At 37.6% G+C, this 25,533-nt stretch overlaps 1 protein-coding gene across 1 annotated transcript in view; it reads right to left on the bottom strand.

The window, feature by feature from the left end:
* RP1 (RP1 axonemal microtubule associated) overlaps window positions 1-25,533 on the bottom strand; it is a 249,468-nt gene that overhangs the window by 172,127 nt on the left and 51,808 nt on the right. The window contains exons 7-8 of the mRNA XM_049782407.1: window positions 7,569-7,647; window positions 5,591-5,666 (exon numbers count right to left, since the gene is read on the bottom strand). Coding sequence (XP_049638364.1) covers window positions 5,591-5,666; window positions 7,569-7,647 — 155 coding nt within the window. The remainder of the gene's footprint in view (window positions 1-5,590; window positions 5,667-7,568; window positions 7,648-25,533) is intronic.

Genomic DNA, 25,533 nt, shown 5'->3' with positions numbered 1-25,533 from the left:
TAGGAGTAACCCCTGAGTATCACCGAGTGTGGACCAAAAACCAAAACGAAACAAAACAAAAAATTATTAAAAATAATATATAAATATTTTTACAATATAGAGATAAAATAAGAATACATCAAAACACTCATAAAAGAAATTGAAGAAGACCTAAGAAAATGGAAAAACATTCCATACTCATAAATTGGAAGAATAGACTATTGTTATCAAAAATGTTATAAAAAATCCATTAACCTAAACTACTATATAGATTGAATTCAATCCCTATTCAAATTTAGATAGCATTCACTAAGGACTTAGAACAGTCGATTTAGATTTTGTGTGGAATCATAAAAAACCCAGATAGTTAAAATCATACTGAAAACAAGAAACTGAGAAACATCCCATTACCTAATATAAAGCTATACTACAAATCCAGAGTGATCAAAACAGCATGGTATTGGAACAAAGACAAACTTTTAGATTAATGGGTCAGAATAGAACATCCAGTGACAAGCCCCCAAGTATATGCTCAGTTAATTTTTAACAAAGAAGTCAAGACTATGAAATGGTATAAAAAAGGCCTCTTCAACAAATGGTACTGGAACAATTAAATAAACATATCTATAAATTAAAGCTGAATTCATATCTCATGTCTTACACAAAAGTCAATTCAAAGTGTATGAAAGAACTTGAGATCAAAGAACTGCAACATGTATGAAATTGGAAAATATTATGTTAAATGAAGAAAGCCAGAAGAAGGATAAATACAGGATGATATCACTTACATGTACCATTTAGAATAATTGCATGAAAAAAAGCAATGGTTTAAATGGGGGATAGTCGAGAACACTTTAGAGCTCCAGAATATAGTGAATAAAGAAAAAAATTTAGTGGAGAAGAAAGACACATATGAAATGATAGGGGGCAGGGGTCGAGGGGTCTCTGGTACATTGGTGAAGCTAAGGATAGAATTTTAGTATCCAAGCCAGAGTCAAGAACAATGAAATCATGAGACCCCAAATTTTATAACCAGATATAAAAGGGTGCCACTATAAGGGCATGGGATGAACTCTAGGAACATTGATGGAGGGAAGTTGGCACTGCAGATGAGATTGACCATGAAATGTTGTATGTCTAAAATCCAACTATGATAATTTTGTAACAGCAGTTAAAATAAAAATTATAAAAAATAAATGAGATATTCAATTAATCTTCCATAGACACAAATTTTATATTCATTATGACAATTGTTTAAAACTGTTATTTCATCAGCATACATAGTCAGTTATTTACTGAAGGACTATTATTAGTTATATTGGGTAGAATGGCAAGAAAATATTGAAACAAAGAGCATAATTATTTGTCACCACTGTTAAAAAGTGATACCCATTCCAAGGACTAATAGTTGGGCAAACAATGCTATCACTGCATACCAATTTATGATAAACATTTATTTTGTACATATATATGGAGCACCTCATCCAAGGAGAATATATTTTGGCAAAGATTTGTTCTCTTGTATACAAAGAAAAAATCAGTTTAAAATATTACATTGTGTCATTAGGAATGATGACAAAACAATATGTTTTTTCAGAATAGAAGTAGCCCCTAACATTGTTACAAAACTGACAAACAAAATAGCAAGTGTCATACACCTTTAAAATCACTTAACTTATTCCTTTTCTAAGTTCATTAGCACAAGTACCCTTAATTATGTCAACCCTGACCCTCAAGTGATTTATGTTAAATTTTGACTAATAAGACAGAGGCACGGCTAGGCTCAGAACACTCCACATGCCAGGATTTCTGGGTGTGTTTGACTGGTATGTTGGGGGCTCTGGGCAGGACAGCTAGCCATAGGCCCCCTGGGCTGACCACTTAGTCCAGGGGAACAAGATCCCCCCCCACACCAGGCCGGTCTTCAGGGCCACGCCTGGTTAATAGGGCCCTGGGGGGAGGGGGGGTGAAATTCCTCCCTATGCATCCAAAAACTACAGAACTGTGTGGGGCCTTACGGCCCCTAGCGTACTTCATGTATTAAGAGTATTCCTTATTCTTATGTTATGTTTTTGTGTATCCAGAATGTTCATTTTGTATTCTGCCCTTTCCCACACCCCTACAAAGCTTTTTTACTCCTTAACTCTCTAACCCCCTTCCAAACGTCACTAACGTACATTACTCTTTTTAACTTCAGTAGTGTACAATCCTAATCACAGTCCGAAGCTGAGCATTGTGTGTAACAACCCCAAACTGTTTCAAGATACATAAAATGGACATGTATTTCTTTAGAATATTTTGTGTTTTTTCTCTGACAGCTATAATTCTTACTAAATGTTGTCTTATGCAGTGTCGATTCTACCCACTTTTTATCTTCTCTTTTTGAGCTGTTTAACAAGGAATTTTGGTGAAAGAGTCCCCCAGTTTAATGCTTATGATTGAACCATATCATGGGAATCGTTGGAATTGTTCTTATGGCCCCCATATGCGTCAATAACACCACGTGGCATTGCTTATTTTTTGCATAGGCACATTAAAATGGGAAAATACTATACATACAAATAAGATCCTATCTAATAGAGACTGGAACACACAAATCTTGTAGTGCAAAGGGACCTTACACCCTGAACATTGACATAACAACCTGGCACAGACCTCAGAAGAAAGGGCATTTTCCATTCACCCCTGAACCAGGGAAGACATCCATGAAACATCCAGGCTGGTCTATAACATCACCTGGAAGCAATCGTCTACCACGGAAGACCCTACACTGCTCAGGCATCGACCTGCTCAAAAGAGACTTCCCTTAACACTGAGAAGACTTAACAACAACAACGACCTACTTAAAGGACAGGGCTCCCTGCATTGCCCTTTGATTGTGAGGTGAAACGAGAGGATGCTCCACATCCTGACTTCAATGTAGGATATGCAGATTCCAGGATCTTTAATACAGAAACATGATACCAACAACAGAGACTGTGTGAAAAATAAAAGTGTGTTGGCACTACAGACAATGTCTTGGATTGGACGATCTAGCTTGCCTGGAGCCTAGAGTTGGTCTTGTGCCAGGAAACTTCAGGGGTCGGGTCTCTTTGTATTTAGGCCAAGGTTATTTCTTTCCATGTTCCTCATATTTTGGTGGGCCTATGCAAACAACAATTGCCACTCTAACACCATTTTTATTGTGCTCCTTTGACTCTAATACTTAAAAAGAACCCACTTAAAATTTGAGGTCAACTTAAGCTAATATGCCTGTATATGGAAATGTAAAAAAAATACTATGCCTGTAATGTTTAAGGAGTTACATAAGTTTTATGGCTTTAGATTGCCTTGTGTGCTGTTAAGAAATATTATAATGTGTTACAATCTGGGGACTTGAGGGACAAAATGGACAAAATGGATTCTGTCTTATTTATCTTAATGTTCTTTGGCTGAAATTTCAAAGTTAAGATATCAGCAAGGGGACTTCTGAGAATTATGTTATGGGTGATTGTCCTTCCACTGTAACTTTACCTTGTCCTCTTTCTTTGCATCCTTGTTCTCATAATTAAAAATAAAAAATTTAAAAAAAATAAAAAATAAAAATAAAATTGCCAAATTATACCACAAAAAAAATTTTTTGACTAATAAAACTGGCAAGGAAAGCAACAGAAAAAAGAAGTTTAGCTGACTCAGAAAGATCCAAGAGGCTGCTCAACAACCTCTGGCCAAAATGAACCTTTCCTATGATGGTCTCTGATTTCTTGTACAAAACTGCAAGGTGAAACTCCACATATTGCAAACAAAAATAATTCAGTAAGCTAAACTATTACCCAATTATATGAACCTTAACAAGATGAAGAAGAATAAATGAGAAGCAAGGATAGTACAATGAGTAAGGAGCTTGACTTGCATTTGTTCAACTTTACATTCATTCAAGTCATATGATATGATCTCCCAAGCACCACAGGAGTAATTTCTCTGCACAAATTCAAGAGTAATCATGAGTATCACAAAATATGGCCCAATAACCAAGGAAGAAAAAAGGAGAAGGAAATGAGGAAGAGGAGGAGGATGAAAGAAAAAATGAATAAGAAGTTGAAAGGGAAGAGGATGAGGAGAAAAATAAGAAGAAAGAAAATTATAAAAGAGAAATTGGGGAGACCAAGGAGAAGAACAAGAAAAGGAATGAGAAAAAGAGGAGGAGGAGGAGGAGGAGGAAGAGAATGAGCAGGAGAGGAAAGGGAGGAGGATAAGTAGTAGGAGACATTATAAAAGAAAGAAAGAAAGAAAGAAAGAAAGAAAGAAAGAAAGAAAGAAAGAAAAGAAAAGAAAGAAAGAAGAAAGAAAGAAAGAAAGAAAGAAAGAAAAAGAAAAAGAAAGAAAAAGAAAGAAAGAAAGAAGAAAGAAAGAAAGAAAGAAAGAAAGAAAGAAAGAAAAGAAAGAAAGAAAGAAGAAAGAAAGAAAGAAAGAAAGAAAGAAAGAAAGAAAGAAAGAAAGAAAGAAGAAAGAAAAAGAAAGAAAGAAAGAAAGAAAGAAAGAAGAAAGAAAGAAAGAAAGAAAGAAAGAAAGAAAGAAAGAGAAGAAAGAAAGAAAGAAGGAGAAAGAAAGAAAGAGAAGAGAGAAAGAAAGAAAGAAAGAAAAGAAAGAAAGAAGAGAAGAAAGAAAGAAAGAAAGAAAGAAAGAAAGAAAGAAAGAAAGAAAGAAAGAAAAGAAAGAAAGAAAGAAGAAAGAAAGAAAGAAAGAAAGAAAGAAGAAAGAAGGAGAAAAGAAAGAAAGAAAGAAAGAAAGAAGAGAAAGAAAGAAAGAAAGAGAAAGAAGAAAGAAAGAAGAAGAAAGAAAGAAAGAAAGAAAGAAAGAAAGGAAAGGAAAGAAGAAAGAGAAAGAAAGAAAAAAGAAAGAAAGAAATAAAATGAAAGAAAGAAAGAAGAAAGAAGGAAAGAGAAAGAAGAATGAAAGAAAAAAAAGAAGAAAGAAAGAGAGCGAAAAAGAAAGAGAGAGAAAGAGAGAGAAAAAGAGAGGAAAGAAAGAAAGGAAGGAAGGAAGGAAGGAAGGAAGGAAGGAAGGAAGGAAGGAAGGAAGGAAGGAAGGAAGGAAGGAAGGAAGGAAGGAAGGAAGGAAGGAAGGAAGAGGGAGAAAGAACGAAGAAAGAAAGAAAGAAAGAAAGAAAGAAAGAAAGAAAGAAAGAAAGAAAGAAAGAAAGAAAGAAAGAAAGAAAGAAAGAAAGAAAGAAAGAAAGAAAGAAGAAAGAAAGAAAGAAGAAGGAAGAAGGAAGGAAGGAAGGAAGGAAGAAAGGAAGGAAGGAAGGAAGGAAGGAAGGAAAGAAGAAGGAAGGAGGAAGGAGGAAGGAAGAAGGAAGGAAGATGAAGAATAAAGAAAAGAACAGAGGAGGAAAAGGAAGTTAAGAAAAGAAAGAAGAGTTAGGTTGGTGGGAAACTGGGAACATTAATGGTGAGAAATGTGCATTGGTTAGGGCTGTTATACATTGTATGGTTGAAAATCATGAACAACTTTGTATCTGTGAAAAATATCTGTATTATGATCAGCCTTGTAACTGCAGTATTTAAATAAATAATAAATATTTTATAAAAGAAGTAGAAATTACTTTGTTCAGTGGAAAAAGCCAACAAACCTGTGACAGAAGAAAGTATATTCACGGTTTGTGGTGGGATCTATGACCACGACGTCGTCAAGAAACCAGCCGTTTCCTAAGCAAAAATGCAGGGGGGGAAATGTCATGTGGGCATGAGTGATGATATAGCAGCTAGGACATTTGCCTTGCACACGGCCGACCTGGATTTGATACTCAAGGACATCCCATATGATCTCATAGGCACCACCAGGAGTTATGCCCTAGGGCAGAGAAAGGAATGTGACCAGTTGTGACCCAAAAACAAAAACAGCAAGATGCATGTGATCATGTCCAATCCAAATTTAAACTCATGCTCTAAAACAGAGGTTTTACCATTCAAATTCACATATAGAAGTTGTGCAACTTCAAGTTTTAATTCTTCAAACAAACAAAAAAAATAGAGCAGAAGAAAGTTCTAAGCATTGAAAAGGAGTTTTTTATTTTGTTTTGCTTGGGGGGGGGGGGCGCCCCCAGCTGTGCACAGGGCTTATTCCTGGCTCTGCACTCTGGGATCACTCTTCTTGTAACTCAGGGGATCTCATGACATGCTGGGGATGAAATCTCTGTAGTCCAAGTTCAAGACAAGCATCCTACTATGTATGACTCTGCCCCCCCAAAAGCATTCTTAAACATGTAACAAAATTACAGAATATTTGAAGACTTCTTGTTGTATTATATCTTCAATAGTTATTTTCCAAATAACTAAAAACAGAACAATACTGAAATTGTCTTTGATTTCATAAACTGTATTTTTAATCCTGATCTATCAACTTCCAAATAATATAATGAGTGAGTGACATTTCCTATTTTTCAAATATTCATATCGGATACTATTAAATTTCAAATTTGAACCAAATAGTTTATTTTAGTGACTCTACACTGCAGTCCAAATGTTCTTGTTGAAGCTGGACAGAGGATTTCCCAAGATGCAGCATTTTTAGATTAAAGTAAGTACCAAACAAACAAGAATGGTTGGTTATCCTAGAAAAGATTTCAAGAACTGAATTTTTTAATTTTTTGATTTGTTTTGAGGACACACCTGGATGTGCTCAGGATTTATTCCTGGCTTTGTAATGAGGATAACTCCTGGCAATGCTCAAGAGACCATATGGGTTCTAGGCCATTTATATGTGTGATATGTGTCCTTACCCACTGTACTGTCACTCTGGCCATAAGAAATAAAATTTAATAGCACATACACAATTCTTACAATAAAAACTACAAGAGGTTACTAAAACTATGTCTCTCTATCTAGCATGTCACCCTCATAACTGCATTCCATCACTTTATTGTTTGTTTGATTGGAAGTTGGGGGGTTGGTGTTTATTTGGGGTATATGTTTTTGGGGGGGCATCCCTGAGTGGGCATGAATTCATTTATTTTTAAATACTAATAAAAGAAGAATATTTTGTCTCTTTGTCTCTTTTACGGGAAAATATAATTGTATACAGAAACATCATGGAGATGTATAAAAATGACAAGTTAATAAAAATAAAAAAATTTCCATTGGTGGAGGGAAGTTGACAATCACGGTGAGATTGGTGTTGGGTATAAGTCAGTGAGGGAGTTTGGATGAACTCTTTCAATGTTTTTGCAGAGATTCAGAGATCTAACAAGGTCAAGGGTCAATTGGCTCTCTCTAACAGAATGCATATGACAGGATTTGTGGGACTCTATAAAGTTAACTGCCTGCTGACAAAAAATAAAATGTTGGAATACTACTTTATACTTTTCTCAAAGGCGAACTTCAAACTCCCCCAATTTTTGTGCACTGGTCTTTCTAGTATTTAAGGTAGAACCACCATTTAAATGAGTCTATGTCATTTTTGAAGAATAAAAAGATTTTTAAAATGGAAAGAATTGCTAATATTTGACTTTATATAGTCAGTGTTTAAAGATTAATTGGCTATACTCTTCCCATAACTATTTTTAGTTGCCTGAGTAGACTTAAATCAGATATAAAGCCCAAGGTACTTACCTGGGCCAAGTCCATCATGACCTATGACAATCTTATACAAATTCCCAAGGTAGACAGATTCCAGGGAGAAGATGTCAGTCTGCAGCAAAGAAAAATGTATACTTATTCTGAACTATGAGTCGGCTTTTTTTTGGTTTTTGGGCCACACCTGGTGACGCTCAGGGGTTACTCCTGGCTATGCGCTCAGAAGTCACTCCTGGCTTGGGACGCCGGGGGATCGAACTGCGGTCCATCAAAGCTAGGGCATTCAAGGCAGGCACCTTACCTTTAGCGCCACCGCCCAGCCCCATGATTCATATTTTTAACACAGTTTATGTACAAAAGTTATTACAAAAATTAGTACAAAATAAATGTACACTTTTATAGTGACACTTGTAACCACAGTGTTTAAATGAAGTAATTAAAAATTTTAATGTACAAAATGCATAAAAGTAGTATTAATAAATACAAAAGCCTATGTAAATTAAGTATATTATAGCAATATCACTAAATTTTATGAAATTTATAAAATTTAACAAATACAAACCACATGTCTCTGTTGCTAATTTTTAGTATAAAAATATAACTTTGAAGGTTGGAGTGTATGTACAGCTAATAGGTCATTTGCCATGCACATGTCAACCAGATTTCAATCCTCAAACACCATCTGGTTCCCCAAGCACTTCCAAGAGTGAATTCTAAGCTCTTAGCCAAAAGTAAGCACTGAGCACTGCTGGATGTGGCCCCTAATCAAACCAAAACAAAATAAAGTGAAACAAAATAAACTCTACAGGAAGTTTCTCATATAATAACAATATAAATGTTAAAGTCATACATGTTAATATAATGTTTAAAAATACACCAATGTTACTATTCATTTGAAAAGACCAATTCCTGTTTGCACATGGATGGACTCTTGTAGCAATATTTGTGAACCATTCACAAACATATTGTTTAAAATTACTTTCAGGGACCAGAGCAATAGTACAGTAGGTAGGGTGCTTGCATTGCATCCAGCTGACATAGGTTCAATCCCCATCTCCCCATATGGTCCCTGTGACCACCACGAATGATCCCAATATGCAGAGCCAGGAGGAAGTCCACCAGGTAGCCAAAATATTAATTATTAATTAAATTTAAATTATTTAAAGTACTAATTTAAAAACATTGTTAGAAATTTAAAACATTCAAATTACAATGCACTGCCACAACAAAAGTGTTTTTCTCTTTTTGAAAACATTTTTCTCCATAGGCCAAAGCAAAAGTGAAACATTTTCCTTCCATGCAACTAGCCCAGGATTTGATCCCCAGCATCCCACATAGTCCTTGAGCCTGCAAAGCATAATGCCTGAGAGTACTGCTGACTGTGATAAAAAAAATAAAATACACACAAAAAAATTTTTGCTTCACAGAATTATATATTAATGTTATGGATAAAATTGAAGAGATAGCATTCCCTTAATGCTTAGGCTCCCTAAAGGGGGGCGTGTTTGACCTCCGCAAACACTGTCCTAACAAGCTAAGCCCCGTGTTTATGTCTCTGTATGTCTCTGGAACTGAGAGTTGCTGTGTCCTGCTTCAAACCTCGCTTCAAAAAGCTATGCATTGCAAAACATGCTCATTGTAGCCATTAATTTAGACATCACCTCTGATTAAAAAATCAGCTCAAATTATTTTATATATTTTTGTTAAGCAGGCTAAAGCTTTTTTTAAATAAAGATACTATTTACAGTTGCACGGGTGGTGAGAAAAATGTTTTCTTCTTCCTAGGGGGGGCATGGCAGAAAATAATTGAGAAGCACTGCTTTAATTTAACATAAACTAATGCTACAATTTAAAATATTAAAATAATACATTGTGGTATATGTTAAAAATAATCTAAAGACAAAAGAAAACTTTATATTTATATCTTAGACGGTTTGAGTATTTTCAAAAATATACTGCAAAAAAAGATAACATCAGCCACTCCACATATAAGAAGAATGAGGCACTGAAGCAAGACTAAAATTCCTTAGGTATGTGACAATATTACTTTATTTTATAATCTCTACCTCTCTCCTTAAGTTGACCATAAAAATATACATAAGCTAAAACAAACATCAGCATTAATTAACTGTACAGTATACTTTAAAAGAATTCCCATCCATTAAACTTGGGTGGAATTCTTCCGCAATACAAGGAACAATGGCAAGTAAAATATGTTACTATATTTATAATTTGCATAAATAATACAAATAAAAAGAAAGCATGTATGTTTTAAAAATATTCTGTTTTGTTCACTTAAATATATTTGAGTCATAAAATATTTGCATTGCTAAACTATAGTAAATTACAAAAATTCAGATAAAAGTTTTTATTCATGCATTAATATTAATCAGACTAAAAGAATGTATTTAATTTCAACACTATACAATGCAGGCTGAGAAAAGTTACTCAAAATGTCCTGGTGAGCTTCTGTAAATATAGCAGAATCTTTCTGTGTAGAATTCATATGAGCAATAAATTAATATATTCAAACTACAGAAAGAAAATTTTATCTACCAAAATTTATGTATCAGCTACAATCCTTCAAAAACTATAGCATGAATTAATACTACTATGAATTAAACACACACAAAAATATACAGAGTTCATTGGCACTAAATTTTTCTGAAAAGGTGACATTTAAAAACCATTCAATCAAAACTTAACAGGATGTATCAACAGCAATGCTAAGAAGAAAATATATATTTATAAAAGCCTTTTATTAAAAAATTCAAATAATAGACTTGCACATGTTTGGCACTAAATTACACCAACCTGGGTTTGATTCCTGGCAGGCACCCCTTATGGTTCCTGCAGCTCATCAGAAATGATCCCTGAGCACAGAGCCAGAAGTAAGCCCTGAGCACTGACCCAAAAACAAAAAGAAAAGATGTGAAACAAAACCACAATGAGGCCAAGCCCACGAACTCCGCGACCACCCTCTGCTTGGTCTCTCCCACCTGCAAAAGGTAGGGGAGCCCCGCCCACCCACAACCACTCCCCACTTTGTCTCTCCCACCTGCAAAAGGTAGGAGAGCCCCACCCACCTGCACCAAGCCCATGGTGACCACACCCCGCTTTGTCTATCCCACCTGCAAAAGGTAGGGGAGCCCCACCCACCCATGACCTTCCCCCGCTTTGTCTCTCTCACCTGCAAAAGGTAGGGGAGCCCTGCCCACCCATGCTGAGCCCGTGTAGCCTAACACAACTTATAGGTATAACCATCTCAGACCCAACACCCAAATTTCTTAAATAATTCATAGCCCATAAAATTGGAAGCAAAATACCAAACGAGCCAGACATACCTATATCAAACTAGACAGGTGACAAAAACAAGCTATAATTGAAAGGCCCTGCAATCCAGGCAACACCAAGAATTGCAAAGAAATATGGTTAAACCAAGGAAGACCCTAACATCTGGAGATGCGGAAAGAAACCCAAGCAAGTTTCCAAGTCCACAAAACGAACAGATCCAAGAGATGAAGATCTAAAAACAGCCATGAGAAAAGAAATGCAAATCATGGTAAGTGTAATGAAAGAAGCACTAGCCAGCGAGTACAAGAAGACCATGGATGAAAAAAATCAACCATCTTAGAAAAGAACTACTACAGAATATGAGAGTTTCCATACAAATGAAAGTTAAGGAAATAATAATGTAAAAAGCCAGACGAGAAGAATCTCACAGTTAGAGAACTGCATAGAACAACTGGAAGAAAAACTGTAATCAAAAAACTATCAGGGCTTTTTTTATTGGTCCCAAGATGTGTACAGTCTGGTCGTGGTTCTATCAGCCAGTCATCTATAAATCGCGATCTTGGCTTTTGGACCTACCGAAGGGTGCCAAGTCTTCTGGTTTTGTCTTGTTGTTAGCTGGTAAGGTAGGCTAATCTGCTTTAAGGTCAAGTTGTTCACATTTTCCTCTTTGTCAGGATATCATGTTAGAGCTGGCCCTTGTTGTTGACCCCACAGTATTAAGGCTGTCCCAGATGGAGTTTGTTTCCTGTAGCTGTTGTGAAGAGCTGTGCCGTTTCTATGTCTGGGATCCAGGGTTCAAGGCTGGATGAATGGTATCTAATCACCTGAGGTCTAAGTTGATTCCACATGACATATTTTCAAGATAGGAGATATCCCTGTATTGTAAACAACTATGAGTTCCTATCTCTAGTAGATAAGAGCTCTTTTTTTTTTATATGTAAGATTTCCCCTTTATTTAGTGTGCCTTTGCAGGGGGAAGTGGTGCTACATTATATTGTCGGTGTATTTGGGGGTGGACAGAGGGGATAACAGAAACAGGTCACATACCCAATAACGATTTAAAAAAAAAAAGGAAATAAAAATGTATGTGCTCACAAATGTATATGTAGGACAAACATTTAAAAAAATAAATAAATACATTAAAAAAAAGAAATAAAATGAGTTAGCGAAGTTTTTAAAGCACCAAAGTGGTGCAAAAGACTACCTTACATTTGGGGGAGAGCAGGTAAGGAGGTGGTGTATTACAGGTCTTATGCCTATGTTGGAAGTACAGTTTTTCCCATTGTCTTTTGGGTTTTCCTTGTGGTGTGTGGGTTCCCAGGCATCTTCCTATCACACCTCCTGATCTTCTTCAGATTGGTAAAAATTTGCGGCAGGGAGGTCTTGGAAGAGTTCTTGCATTGGGGATACTTTTGGACCTAGGTCCGGTTTCAAGAAACAGTCCACATTAGGGGGAGTTGGTAGGGAGGGTCTCGCAGCATGAGTCCGCAGGGGAGTTGGCTGTCTTTTCTTGCAGGAGACGAGGTGTGGGTTTGACTGGGTGTCCCCTCGCCTGGGTGCTGGGTACTAGTTCGTTGGGTAGGAGGTCGATCTTGATGCCTAATAGATTAAGGACTGAGGGTGAAGAGGTTTAATATGGTGGGAGATCTGGATGGGACTGAGGGGTGAAGGGATAGTTGGTTTTCCGGGGGGGTGGGAGAAAGGGGAAGGTATATGGGAGGGGTATGAAGGGAGAGAAAAGAAAAAATACAGTATAAAGAAAGAGAGAAGAGAAAGGGAAAAAAGTAAAGAGAAGAATAGAAGAGAAAAAAAAGTAGTGAGAAGAAAGGAGAGAATAGCAAGGGAATGCTGGTTTGGTTGAATGTGTTCGATGACTAGAGCCTGTAGTTTAAGTCTGTACGTCGCAGGTACTGCTTTGGTGGTCTGACTGCTCACGTACTTCAATTCCTAAAAGAAGGTATAACCTAGAGATAAAGTGTATGTTAAAGAGTTTTCTCATAGTGCAAGCCAGGTATGGTATCTTGTGTGGTATCCCGAGTTGCCATCTTAGTTTGTCCGCCCTTTGTATCCAAGGGCGCCTGTGGACAGAAAAGCTGAGAGGTTATTTAAAATATAGTAAGATAGGGGCCAGGTAGGTGGCGCTGGAGGTAAGGTGTCTGCCTTGCAAGCGCTAGCCAAGGAAGGACCGCGGTTCGATCCCCCCGGCGTCCCATATGGTCCCCCCCAAGCCAGGGGCGATTTCTGAGCACATAGCCAGGAGTAACCCCTGAGCGTCAAACGGGTGTGGCCCAAAAACCAAAAAAAATATATATATATAGTAAGATAAAGGGATTAAAACATAGTGTTATGGTATGTTGCCATTGCAGTCCGTGATTTTCCGTGGTGTTCTATACTTGTGTTCCTGTATACGATCTCTAAAGGATTATTGTGGGCCTTTGTTGTAGAAGTCTGATTACATACCTGTTCTCTCTATGCTGCTGTTTCTGTTGTTGCTGTTTTCTTTGTGGTATAATGTGTAGTCAAGAGTTTGCGTTGTTCCTTTTCCATGTATTTTGGACATCTTGGGACCAATAAAAAAGCCCTAGTTTAGGGTTTGAACTATGACCTGCACAATAATCATGATCCCCAGTCCCAAAGGTCCGGCAGAGACAATTGTAACGGAATGGGGCTTCTGGAAGAACAAAGAAAGACGCTATCCTAGGTGCCACCCTAGGTTCAGTGCAAAGACCAAGATCACCAACCACAGAAGATGGACTAAAACGACACTGAGGTAACAGAACCTCTAGAACCACAAAGACTGACTTCATCATAAGTCCCACCTCAGGATCTGGGCAGATACTGAGACCTCTAAACACAGAGCAGAAGTCTTCCACACACCAAAAAAAAAAAAAAAAAAAAACACCAACGGGAAAGTAAAGGATCCTGAGCAAAGTCTAGAGTTGATCCCATGACAGTATGCTCCAAGGATGGAGAAACCCCATATCTCTTAGGCCAAGTGAATTCTTTTTCAAATGACCCCAATATTTACTGTGCCAGGGCAGGAGGGAAAAAACAAAAATACAAAAAGCACAAAACCTTGGTTATTTTATATATTTTTTTTACCTTCATTTATTATTGTTATTATTATTTTTATTTACCTATCTATTTTGGTCAATTTCTCTGTTTGGGTGTGATTATTGAAATTGTCCCCAATTATTCTTATTTTTTTCTCTTCCTTTCTTTTCTTTCATTATGTGCTATGCCATGTTTCTTATTTCAAGACCACGGCATGTTTTTTTGTTTGTTTTTGTTTGTTTTTTGTTTGTTTTGTTTTGTTTTTTGTCTGTTTTTTGTGGTGCTTATTGATATAGCTGGAGCCCTCACTGGATATTTGACACTTCTTTTGGTACTGGTGGAGTGTTTCACCTTCTTTTTCTCCTTCATCTCCCAAATCGATGATGAGAGCCTCTAGAAGGACTCCGCCCATTTTCGGGGTATTAGACTCTTACCCCAGTTTATTTATTTTCTCTTTTTCAGGCAAAACCACGCAACTTGAACTAGCTAGTCCTGCCTCCACTTAGAGGGGGAAATAAGGGAGGCATCAAGACCAAACAGGTGCAAGACTACTAAGTAGTAGGTTAGATACAGAGGGGACCACATATTCTAGCCGCCCTGGGGGTGAGGGAAGAGGAAATGGGAGGTAGGACAAAAATGGAGATGTAGGGAGGACAATTTGGGGGTGGGAATCCCCCCTGATTTTATGTAACTATGTACCTAAAATATTATTGTCAACAATATGTAAGCCACTATGATCAAAATAAAAATTATATTTAAAAAAAAAGATCAGGAAGTCAACAAGAAAAAAAAAGGCAAAGCATTGGAAGAGAAAGTTCAGTACTTAATAAACAAAGACAAAAGAAATAATCTAAGAATTGTAGGTATACCAGAAGGGGAGGAAACATGGAAAGGGGAAGAACAAGTGGTCAGGGAAATAATAGCAGAAAACTTTCCAACCCTTTGGAAAGACGCTTCAATGCAATTTCAAGAAGTGAAAAGAGTCCCTAATAAAATAGACCCTAATAAGCCAACACCAAGACATACAGAAATCCAAATGGCAAAAAATAAAGAGAAAGATGATCTCTTTAAAGCAATAAGGGAGGAAAAAAACCTCAAGTACAAAGGAAGGGACATAAGAATCAAACCAGATCTCCCATTGAAACAATTCAAGCAAGAAGACAGTGAAATGACATCTTTAAACAACTGAATGAAAGAAATTTCCAGCCTAGGGTCTAATACCCAGCAAAACTATCATTCATATGGGAGGGAAAACTAAAAACATTTTCAAATAAAAATGATCTTGCAGTAATCACGCAAACAAAACTGATCCTAAATGACCTACTCAGAGATGAATTACACAATCCAAATCCCCGATTGTAACAAAAACAACCCTACAAAACACAACTACACAACAGCCCTCCCTGTCAATAATCTCCCTAAATGTTAATGGACTAAACTCTCCCATTAAAAGACATATACTAGAGAACTGGATTAGAAAACATAAACTGGACTTCTGCTCCTTGCAATAAACATACCTACTAATGCAGGATAAGCACAGGCTTAGAATAAAAGGATGAAAATAAGTTATTCAGGCCAATGGAAAACAAAAATGAGCAGAGACAGCCATCCTAATATCAGACCAAATTGCATTCAACCTCAAGAAAGTGATCAGAGACAAGGAGGGTCACTGCATACTGATCAGGGGAACAATAGATCAAGAAGTACTAACCCTAGTCAATATTTATGCACCTAATGTAGACTCAGCAAAATATGTGAGGCAATTACTCACAAACCTGGAGAAACACATGAAGGGAAATGTGATAGTAGTAGAAGATCTCAATACTCCAATATCACCACTGGATAGATACAGCAGGCAGAAAAATAGCGAAGTAATAAGAGCCCTAAATGAAAAATTAGAAGATCTAAGGCTAGTAGAAATATATAGGGCCCTCCACCCCCAAAAAGCAGAATACACAATCTTCTCAATCCCACATGGAACCTTCTCCAGAATAGACGATGCCTTAGGATATAAAACTAACTTGTATAAAACCACAAGTGTAAGGATTATCAGAAGCACCCTATCAGATCACTATGCAGCAGAGGTCAAAATTAACTGTATGAAGAAGCAATGGAGAAAATCAAACACTTGGAGATTAAACAACATGCTGCTCAACATCAGCTGGATCAAAGAGCAACTCAAGGAAGAAATAAAAAGATTCCTTGAGACAAATAATAATGAAGAGACAACTTGTCAAAATTTGTGGGACACAGCAAAAGCAGTAATTAGAAGAAAACTCATAGCAATACAGGCTTATATCAGAAAAGAGGAAAATTACAAAATCAACAATTTAAAGGATCACCTTAAGAAACTGGAACAACTTCAGCAAAGAAATCCAACCACAACCAGAAGTCAAAAAATAATAAAAACCAGAGCAGAAATAAACAGCATAGAAATGAAGAAAACAATACAAAAAATCAACGAGTCGAGGAGTTGGTTTTTTGAAAAAAATAAACAAGATAGAAAAACCACTGGCAAGACCCACCAAAAAAAGAGGGAAAACACCCAAATTAATGGGATCACAAATGAAAGGGGAGAGATTACAACAGAACCCCAAGAAATACAACATATCATGAGGTCATATTATGAACAACTATACTCAGTTAGGCTAGAGAACCCAGTAGAAATTGACAGATTCTTGGAAAAATACCAGCTTCCAAGACTGGAAAATGAAGATCTAAAAAACCTAAACAGGCCAATCACTCCAGAGAAAATCAAAGATGTAATTAAGAAACTCCCTAAGAACAAAAGTCCAGGTCCAGATGATTTTACAGGTGATTCTATCAACCATTCCGAGAAGACTTACTACCATTGATTTAAAGGCTCTTCCAAACCATTGAAAGACAGGAACCCTCCCCAACTCCTTTTATGAGGATAATATCACACTCATTCCCAAAGATGGCAAAGACAGCACCAAGAAAGAAAACTACAGACCAATATCACTAATGAACATAGATGCAAAAATTCTGAACAAAAATTTAGCAAACCGAATCCAGCACTACATCAGAAAGATTATACACCATGACCAAGTGGATTTCATCCCAGGGATTCAAGAATGGTTCAACATACATAAATCAATCATCATACACCACATCAACAACAACAACAAAAAACACACGATCATATCAATTGATGCAGAGAAGGCGTTTGACAAAATTCAATACCCATTCATGTTGAAAACACTCAGCAAAATAGGATTAGAAGGAACCTTCCTTAAGATAGTTACAGCTATCTATGAAAAGCCCACAGCCAACATTAACCTCAATGGTGAAAAATTGAAAGCATTTCCACTAAGGTCAGGAACTAGGCAAGGCTGTCCACTCTCTCCACTCTTATTCAATATAATCTTAGAAGTCCTATCAATAGCAATCCAACAAGAGAAGGGAATCAAAGGAATCCAAATTAGGAAAGAGGAACTCAAACTTTTTGCAGATGATATGATGATATACATAGAAACCCCTAAAGAGTCCACAGTAAAACTCCTAGAAACAATTAACCAATACAGCAAAGTGGCTGGCTACAAAGTCAATACACAAAAGACAGTAGCATTTCTCTATACAAATAATGAAGCAGAGGAGAGATAGATTAAGAGTTCAACTCCATTTAAAATAGTAACAAAAAATCATTAAGTACCTAGGAATCAACCTTACAATGGAAGTGAAAGACTTATACCAAGGAAACTTCAAAACACTTCAGAAAGAAATTGAAGAGGATCTAAAGAAATGGAAGAACATCCCATGCTCATGGGTAGGTAGAATCAACATAGTCAAAATGACTATCCTACACAAACTCCTATATAGATTTAATGCAATCCCCATCTGAATTCAGACATCATTCTTTAAAGACTTAGAACAATCAACCATAAAATTCATCTGGAACCACAAAAGACCCAGCATAGCCAAACACATACTAAAAAACAGGAAGCTGGGTGGCATCTCTTTACCCAACCTAAAGCTATACTATAAAGCCATAGTGATCAAAACAGCATGGTACTGGTACAAGGACAGAGCCTCAGACCAGGGGGTTAGAACAGAATTTCCAGACATAAGCCCCCAGATATATAGTCAACTAATATTTGACAAAAGAGCCAAGAACTTGAAATGGGACAAAGAAAGTCTTTTCAACAAATGGTATTGGTACAACTGGAAAACCATCTGTAAGAAATTGAAAATTGACCCATACCTCACTCCATATACAAAAGTCAACTCAAAATGGATTAAAGAACTTGAACTCAGACCCAAATCTATAAAGTTTATTGAGAAAAAATAGGCAGAACACTCGAAGACATATATATCAAAAAAGTCTTTGATGATAGATTGCCAATGGCAAGAACTTTAGCATCAAACATAAACAAATGGGACTACACCAAACTAAAAGGCTTCTGCATGGCAAAAGAAACCATGCTTAACACAAGAAGACAGTTAACTGAATGGAAAAAAAAACTTTGCACTCAACATGTCAGATAAAGGGCTGATATCCAGAATATACAAAGCACTAGGAAAGATGAGCTCCACAAAACCAAATAAGCCATAGAAAAATGGGGAGATAAAATGAACAGACACTTCTCCGAAGAAGATCGAAAGATGGCCAACAAACACATGAAAACATGTTCACTTTCACTCATCATTAGGGAAATCCAAATCAAGACAACAATTAGGTACCACCTTACACCAGTGAGGATGGCTCACATCAAAAATAATGGGAACAATTTATGTTGGCGGGGATGCGGTATGAAAGGCACTCTCATCCACTGCTGGTGAGAATGCCCCCTAGTCCAACACCTATGGAAATCAGTCTGGAGAGTGCTCAAGGAACTCAAAATCGAGCTGACATTTGACCCTGCAATTGCTCTCCTAGGTATCTACCCCCAAGTCGGAAGGACATTCATTCCAAAATATATGTGCACCTCACTATTTATCACAGCACTCAGTATAATAGCTAAGTCTTGGAACCAATCTCGATGTCCAACAACAGATAAGTGGATCATTAAGATGTGGTATCTATACACAATGGAATACTACATGGCAGTCAGAAATGATACTATCACAGACTTTGCAGCAACGTGGATGGACCTAGAACATATTATGTTAAATGAAGTAAGCCAGAAGATGAAAGATAAACACAGAATGATAGCACTATTCTGAAGCACATAGAAACTACACCATATATACAACTAATATTCAAAAATCAAATAGCAGGATTTAACAGGGTAGAAACTCCAAACACTGTAACATCACACATATACTGGGGAGTAGTGCCCAATACACATGAAAGAGGAACAACATAAACTCTTGACCACACATTATTCCATAAAGAAACCAGAAACAGCAGCGTAGAGAGAACAGGTATGTGAATCAGCCTATTACTACAAAGGCACAAAATAATCTCTTAGGGATCTTATATAAGATTACAGGTAAAGAATACCATGAGAAATCACTGACTCAAACAGAAGCATTTCAAAATAATATGTATTAATGCTGTAAGCTTACTATATTTAAAGTAACCACTCAACTGTCCTATTTCTCTAGCCCAAAATTTTAACTTTATTACATTTGGTCAATATCAAAGTAACTCTCAACTGTCCTATTTCTCTAGCCCAAAATTTTAACTTTATTAGATTTGGTCAATATCAAAGTAACTCTCAACTGTCCTATTTCTCTAGCCCAAAATTTCAACTTTATTAGACTTGGTCAATATCAAAGTAAGTACCTCTGGTCTCTTTTGAAGTACCATTTCATTTCAGATATGAATAAAAAAAGTCATTTACTAATGACGCTGACAATGGAGATATCAGTTTTGATGAAATAAATCATTTTTTTACTGCTTTAGTTTTGAGCCAGATGTTACTGGTCCTACTTAAAAGTGAAAATATAGCCTCATTTTTCTCCTAAAGTAACCTCTCAGCTTTTTTGTCCACAGGCGTTCTTGGATACAAAGGGTGGACAATCTAAGATGGCTCCTTGGAGCTAACCCACACGAGATACCATACCCGGGTTGCATTACGAAAATCGTCTCGATAAAACTCTTTAACATATCCTTTATCTCTAGGTTATACCTTCTTTTAGGAACGGTATTATGTGACCAGCTAGACCACCAAAGCAGCAACTGTGACTACAGACTTATACTGTGGGGCCTACTCATCGAACATATTCAAGCAAAAAAAAAAAAAAATGCCCTGGCTCTTCTCTCCTCTCTTCTCACTACTTCTTTTTTTTCTTTTCTCTTTATATTTAATCTTATTTTCTCTTTTCTTCTTTTCTTCCCCTTCCATATACTTTCCCCTTTCTTCCTTCTAGGAATCTGACTATCCTTCACCCCTCTATCCCATCCAGATTTTCCACCTTATTAAAACTCTTCACCTCAGTTCTTAATCTATTAGGCATCAAGACTGATCTTCTAATCCAATGAACCAGTACCCAGCACCCAATCAAAGGGACGCCCACTCTAACCCACACCTCGTCCCCGGCAGGAAAAGACAACCAACACCCTGCTGACCCACACTGTATAGCCCTCCCTACCAACTCTTCCTAATGTGGACTGTTGCTGGATACCTGTCTTAGCCCTAAAAGGACTCCCAATTCAAGAACTCTACCCAAGACCCCCTGCCGAAAATTCTTTACCAATCTCAAGAAGGGTAGGGTGTGTGATGAAAAGGTGCCTGGGAACACACACTTCACAAGAAAATCTCAAAAGTCAATGAGGAAACCTATACTTCCATCATAAGTATAAGACCTGTATAACACTGCCTCTTTATTTATTTTTAATTCATTTTTTAAATCATTTTTCTTTATACATATGTGAGTAAATATATTGTTATTTCTATTTTCATCTTTTTGGGGGTGAGTGACTCGTTTTTCTGCTCTTCTCTTTCCACCCCCAAATACACTGGCAATATAATGAAGCACCATTTCTTCCTGCAAAGGCACACTAAAAAAGGGGAAAGCTCATGTATATAAACAAGCTCTTATCTACTAGGGATAAGACCTCATACTTATTTACAATACAGGGGAATCTCCCACCTTAAAAATATGTCATGTGGACCCATCTTAGACTCCAGGAGATTAGACACCGACCGTCAAGCCTTGAACCCTGAATCCCAGACATAGAAGCAACACAGTTCTTCACAACAGCTACAGGAACCAAATCCCATTCGTGACATCCTGAAAACTGCTCGAACACTAACATGTGCCAGCTCTCATATGATATCCTGACAACGAGGAAATTGGGAACAAATGAACATAAGAACAGGTTATTCTACTTCATCAACTTCATCAAGACAAAATCAGAAGACTTGTCACACTTCGGGCTGTGCAAAAGCCAAGAACATGATCTACAGATAATTGGCTGATAGAACCATGACCAGACAGTATGTATTCTGGGACCAACAAGAACACCCTAGTCCAGGGTTTGTTTATGACCTTCACATCAACCATGATCTCTAATTCCAGAGACATGACTGAGGCAATTGCAACGGAATGCCTTTTCTGGAAACATAATGAAAGACAATATTCCAGACTCCATCCGAGGTTCAGCACAAGGGCCAAGACCACCAAGGCAAACACCGCTGTGCTATCTCTCCGGGCCCAAAACTGGAATCTTATTGTGACCCAGTAATTGATTTGTGCATAGTGAAATAATTTAATAAAAGGAATTGAAGAAATATTTGCATGCCTATTTTTACAGCCATGATATTCACAATATCCTGTTCCAAAGAACCAAATTTTCTATCAGCTGCTTAATAGGTAAAGAAATATAAGACATATATATATTTGGGGACTTCTCCTGGCATCCCCTGACGGCTTGCCTCGGCTGAGGTGAGTGTTTGGGGGCCGGAGTTGCGGATCAGGCTGACTGCTGGACCCCTAGGCCCGGCAGACATTTTGGGACCTCCCCCAGCCTGCATCAACCTGGGAACTTTGACCTCCTTCAGCATTAATCTCTTCAAGGCGTGTCTCCTGAGGCGTGTGTTTTCTGTTGGAGTTGTGGATTGTGGACATTTGGGGACTTCTCCTGGCATCCCCTGACGGCTTGCCTCGGCTGAGGTGAGTGTTTGGGGGCCGGAGTTGCGGATCAGGCTGACTGCTGGACCCCTAGGCCCGGCAGACATTTTGGGACCTCCCCCAGCCTGCATCAACCTGGGAACTTTGACCTCCTTCAGCATTAATCTCTTCAAGGCGTGTCTCGCTGAGGCGTGTGTTTTCTGTTGGAGTTGTGGATTGTGCTGGTTTCTTTAGCTTGGCAGACATTTGGGGACTTCTCCTGGCATCCCCTGACAGCTTGCCTCGGCTGAGGTGAGTGTTTGGGGGCCGGAGCGGGGCCGCTCCGCTGCGCTTCGCGGCCGCGCACTCCACCTAGCCAATGAGTACCACCACAACACGTAGAAAAACCCACAGCATAAGCGTGACAATGGGGAGACTACGCAGACCAACTTCAACCATAGAGAATGAAGATGGAAACTCTGATGACCCAACAACGACCAACTACCTAAGCAGTCTTTCAGAAATGGAGTTTAGAGACGAAATATGGAGGTTGCTAACAGATATCAAAGAAAGTATAAATCAGAACACTAATAAAAATCAAGAGAATATGAAGATAGAAATCAGAAAACTCCAAACTGAAATATCAGATCATATAACAGGTCTGAAAAACTCAGTAGACGAATTGAAGAACATAATGGATGAGCTTTCCAACAGGTTAATAGCAGCTGAGGATAGAATTAGTGCTTTAGAAGACGAGATGCATAACAACTTTACACAGCAGAAGAGATTGTAAAAAAGCCTCAAATCAAATGATCAGACAATGGAAAATTTACTCAAAGAATATGAGAAGATGAAAATAGAAGTCTTTAATAAGCTCAACAGAAACAACTTTAGAATCATTGGAGTTCCAGAGACCCAAGAAGAAAATCTTCAGGAAGAATCAATGGTTAAGAACATCATCACAGAGAAACTACCAGAGTTAAAGAAAACATGTGACCAAATCCTGCATGCCCGAAGAGTACCAGCTAAAAAAGACCCCAGTAGAAACACCCCAAGACACATCCTAGTCACCATGATGAACCCACCGATAGAGATAGAATACTGCAAGCAGCAAGATCGAAAGGGAAATTACATCCAGGGAGCATCCTTGAAATTTACAGCAGACCTGTCACCAGAAACACTCAAGGCCAGAAGGCAGTGGTGGGACGTAGTGGCAAAACTCAATGAAATAAATGCTTCGCCAAGAATATTGCACCCAGCAAAACTAAGTTTCAGGTTTGACGGATGTATACACAGCTTCACAGATAAACAACAGCTCAAAATCTTTCCAGACTCAAAACCAGCCTTAAAAGAAAAACTGAAAGATCTACTCTAAAAATAAGACAGAACAAAAAACACACCAAACTTCTACACAAAGATGGTAATAAATCCCATGACAATTATTTCTCTCAATGTTAATGGACTAAATGCACCAGTTAAGAGGCACAGAGTGGCGAAATGGATCAAAAAACTGAAGCCAACCTTCTGCTGTCTACAAGAAACACACCTGAATAGTCAGAATAAACATAGACTCAAAATCAAAGACTGGAGGAAAATCATTCAAGCAAACAACACCCTTAAAAAAGCGGGGGTGGCCATACTAATATCAGATGACACAAACTTTATACTCAGAAAAGTTGTAAGGGACAAAGATGGATATTATGTACTAATCAAGGGATTTGTACAGCAAGAAGAAATCACTCTCCTAAACATATACGCACCGAATGAGGGTCCAGCAAAGTATTTAATACAATTGTTGACAAATCTGAAGAAGGATATCAATAATAACACAATAATTGTGGGAGACCTCAACACAGGCTTGTCAACACTTGATAGGTCAACCAAATGGAAACCCAACAAAAATATACTAGACCTGCAAAGAGAAATGGATGAAAGAGGCCTAGTAGATATATATAGGGCACTCTATCCTCAGAAACCTGGATACACATTCTTTTCCAATGTACATGGATCATTATCCAGGATAGATCACGTGCTGGCACATAAAACATACCTCCATAAATAAAAAAGATAGACATTTTGCAGGCTGCCTTTGCTGACCACAAGGCTCTGAAGTTAGATGTGAACTGCAAAGGGACACAGAAGAAAAAATTTAACACCTGGAAGTTAAACAGCCTCATACTCAATAACCAGTGGGTCTGAGATGAAATCAAGGAGGAAATCAAAAGGTTCCTGGAAACAAATGACAATAAAGACACAAACTATCAGAACTTATGGGACACAGCAAAAGCAGTACTGAGAGGAAAATTTAGAGCTTTGCAAGCACACATCAGGAAGGAAGAAGGAGCTTACCTGAGTAGCTTAATGACACAGCTAATAGAACTAGAAAGTGCTCAACAAAAGGACCCAAAAAAATAGGGAGACAGAAGGAAATAACAAAGCTGAGAGCAGAAATCAACGAAGTGGAAACCCAAAAAACAATCCGAAAGATCAACGAAAGCAGAAGTTGGTTCTTTGAAAAAATAAACAAGATTGATAGACCATTGGCAAAACTCACAAAGCAAAAGAAAGAGAGAAACTTGATAAAGCGTATTAGAAATGAAAAGGGGGAGATCACTACAGATACTGCAGAGATTCAAAGGGTATTCAGAGAATACTTTGAGAAACTCTATGTCACTAAATATGAGAACCTGGAAGAAATGGATAAATTTCTGAACTCATATAACCTTCCACGGTTGAATAAAGAAGAGGTAGCATATCTAAACACCCCCATCACTATTGAGGAAATTAAAACTGTAATCAAAAATTTACCCAAAAACAAAAGCCCAGGCCCTGATGGATTCACGAATGAATTCTTTCAGACCTTTCAAGAGGAACTACTACCAATTCTGGCCAGGCTCTTTTATGAAATCGAAAAAAACAGGAATACTTCCAAATAGCTTTTATGAAGCCAACATCACCTTAATACCAAAACCTGATAGAGATGCTGCCAAAAAAGAAAATTACAGACCAATATCCCTGATGAACACAGATGCAAAGATCCTCAACAAATCCTGGCGAACAGGATCCAGTGCCTCATCAAGAAGATCATTCACTTTGATCAAGTAGGTTTCATCCAGGAATGCAAGGATGGTTTAACATCCGTAAATCTATCAATATAATACACAACATAAACAACAACAAAAATAAAAATCACATGGTCATATCAATAGATGCAGAAAAAGCATTTGATAAGGTTCAACACCCATTCTTGATGAAAACTCTCAGCAAGATAGGATTAAAAGGAACCTTTCTCAATATAGTCAAAGCCATCTACAAGAAGCCAGTGGCAAATATTATCCTCAATGGAGAAAAACTAAAATCCTTTCCTCTAAATTCTGGTACAAGACAAGGCTGTCCTCTCTCACCACTCCTATTCAACATAGCACTGGAAGTACTTGCTATAGCGATTAGGCAAGAAAAAAGATATCAAGGGAATCCAGATAGGAAAGGAAGAAGTCAAGCTCTCACTGTTTGCAGATGACATGATACTCTACTTAGAAAACCCTAAAGACTCTACCAAAAAGCTTCTAGAAATAATAGATTTGTATAGCAAAGTGGCAGGATACAAATTAACACACAAAAATCAATGGCCTTT

This window comes from Suncus etruscus, chromosome 10, assembly GCF_024139225.1.
Source record: "Suncus etruscus isolate mSunEtr1 chromosome 10, mSunEtr1.pri.cur, whole genome shotgun sequence".
NCBI lineage: Eukaryota > Metazoa > Chordata > Mammalia > Eulipotyphla > Soricidae > Suncus > Suncus etruscus.
The sequence above is the reverse complement of the archived record's forward strand: the minus strand, read 5'-3'. Positions and strand labels throughout refer to the sequence as shown.